Below are 887 nucleotides of genomic sequence, written 5' to 3' on the forward strand. Positions count from 1 at the left end.
AGCTTCATCAAGTGCTCTTTTTGCTAATCCAACAGCACCAGCAGCCACCTGAGTTAAATACAGCACAGACTGTAAAAAATCACAAATTCTTACTTTATTTTTTAAGTAAAATAACTTATTTGGGATACTTACAGGTGGTCTAGTCTTATCAAACGCTCCCATTGCGATTTTAAAACCAGCTCCTTCAGCTATTAAGACATTTTCTTTTGGAACTCTGACATCTTCAAAGACAATACCTCTTGTATCAGAGCAACGTTGACCCATATTCATTTCCTGAAAAGAGAAGTTTACAGAGGTACCACTAAATTTGATGATTCCAAGGTACAACACATCTTCATTCTTTAGTTTACTCAAGCTTTTTTACCCTCCCCCTCCCCCCAAAAAAACAGTTTTAGCTCAAAATCACCATATATACAACATAGAGTTTTACATTTACAGACTAACACACCCTTAATTTCCCAAAACTCGACAGTTTCTTTCTCTGTGTGTGAAATCAATTCTATAGCTGCAATCACTCCTTTATTTTATTCTAATTCAACTATATCCTTTAGGATGGGAGAGGAAAAAGTAAACAACCCCAATATCAGGCAGTAGTAAAATACAACTGTACTATAAACAAATAAATAAATACATGAGATTGGCATATTTTCAGATTTTTAGCTTGTCAGAAAACCCACTTTTTACCTTCCTTCCAATTTGGATTCCAGGGCTATTTGCTTCCACAATAAATCCAGTAAAGGCTTTGCCTGCAGGAGCTTTTGGATCCGGATTGGTACGAGCTAACAAAAAATACCTGGTGTAAAACAAAGACCAGGGGAGTCAGTTTATCCTCAGAATTATACTTTTTTTAGCTAACATGTTGAATGTTTTTATGTGTGTGTGTGTGT

The 887-nt window shown here is 35.6% G+C and overlaps 1 protein-coding gene across 1 annotated transcript; it reads right to left on the reverse strand.

Moving 5' to 3' along the window:
* Nucleotides 1–3: 3 nt before the first annotated feature.
* LOC104531640 (medium-chain specific acyl-CoA dehydrogenase, mitochondrial-like) lies at nucleotides 4–793 on the reverse strand (the record flags this gene model as incomplete). The annotated part of the gene is made up of 3 exons (XM_010176578.1): nucleotides 4–48; nucleotides 133–273; nucleotides 685–793. Coding segments are annotated over 3 exons (295 nt in total), but the record flags the coding sequence as incomplete, so codon positions are not given.
* Nucleotides 794–887: the final 94 nt, after the last annotated feature.

Source organism: Antrostomus carolinensis, unplaced genomic scaffold (assembly GCF_000700745.2).
Source record: "Antrostomus carolinensis isolate BGI_N321 unplaced genomic scaffold, ASM70074v2 C13047292, whole genome shotgun sequence".
NCBI classification, from domain to species: domain Eukaryota; kingdom Metazoa; phylum Chordata; class Aves; order Caprimulgiformes; family Caprimulgidae; genus Antrostomus; species Antrostomus carolinensis.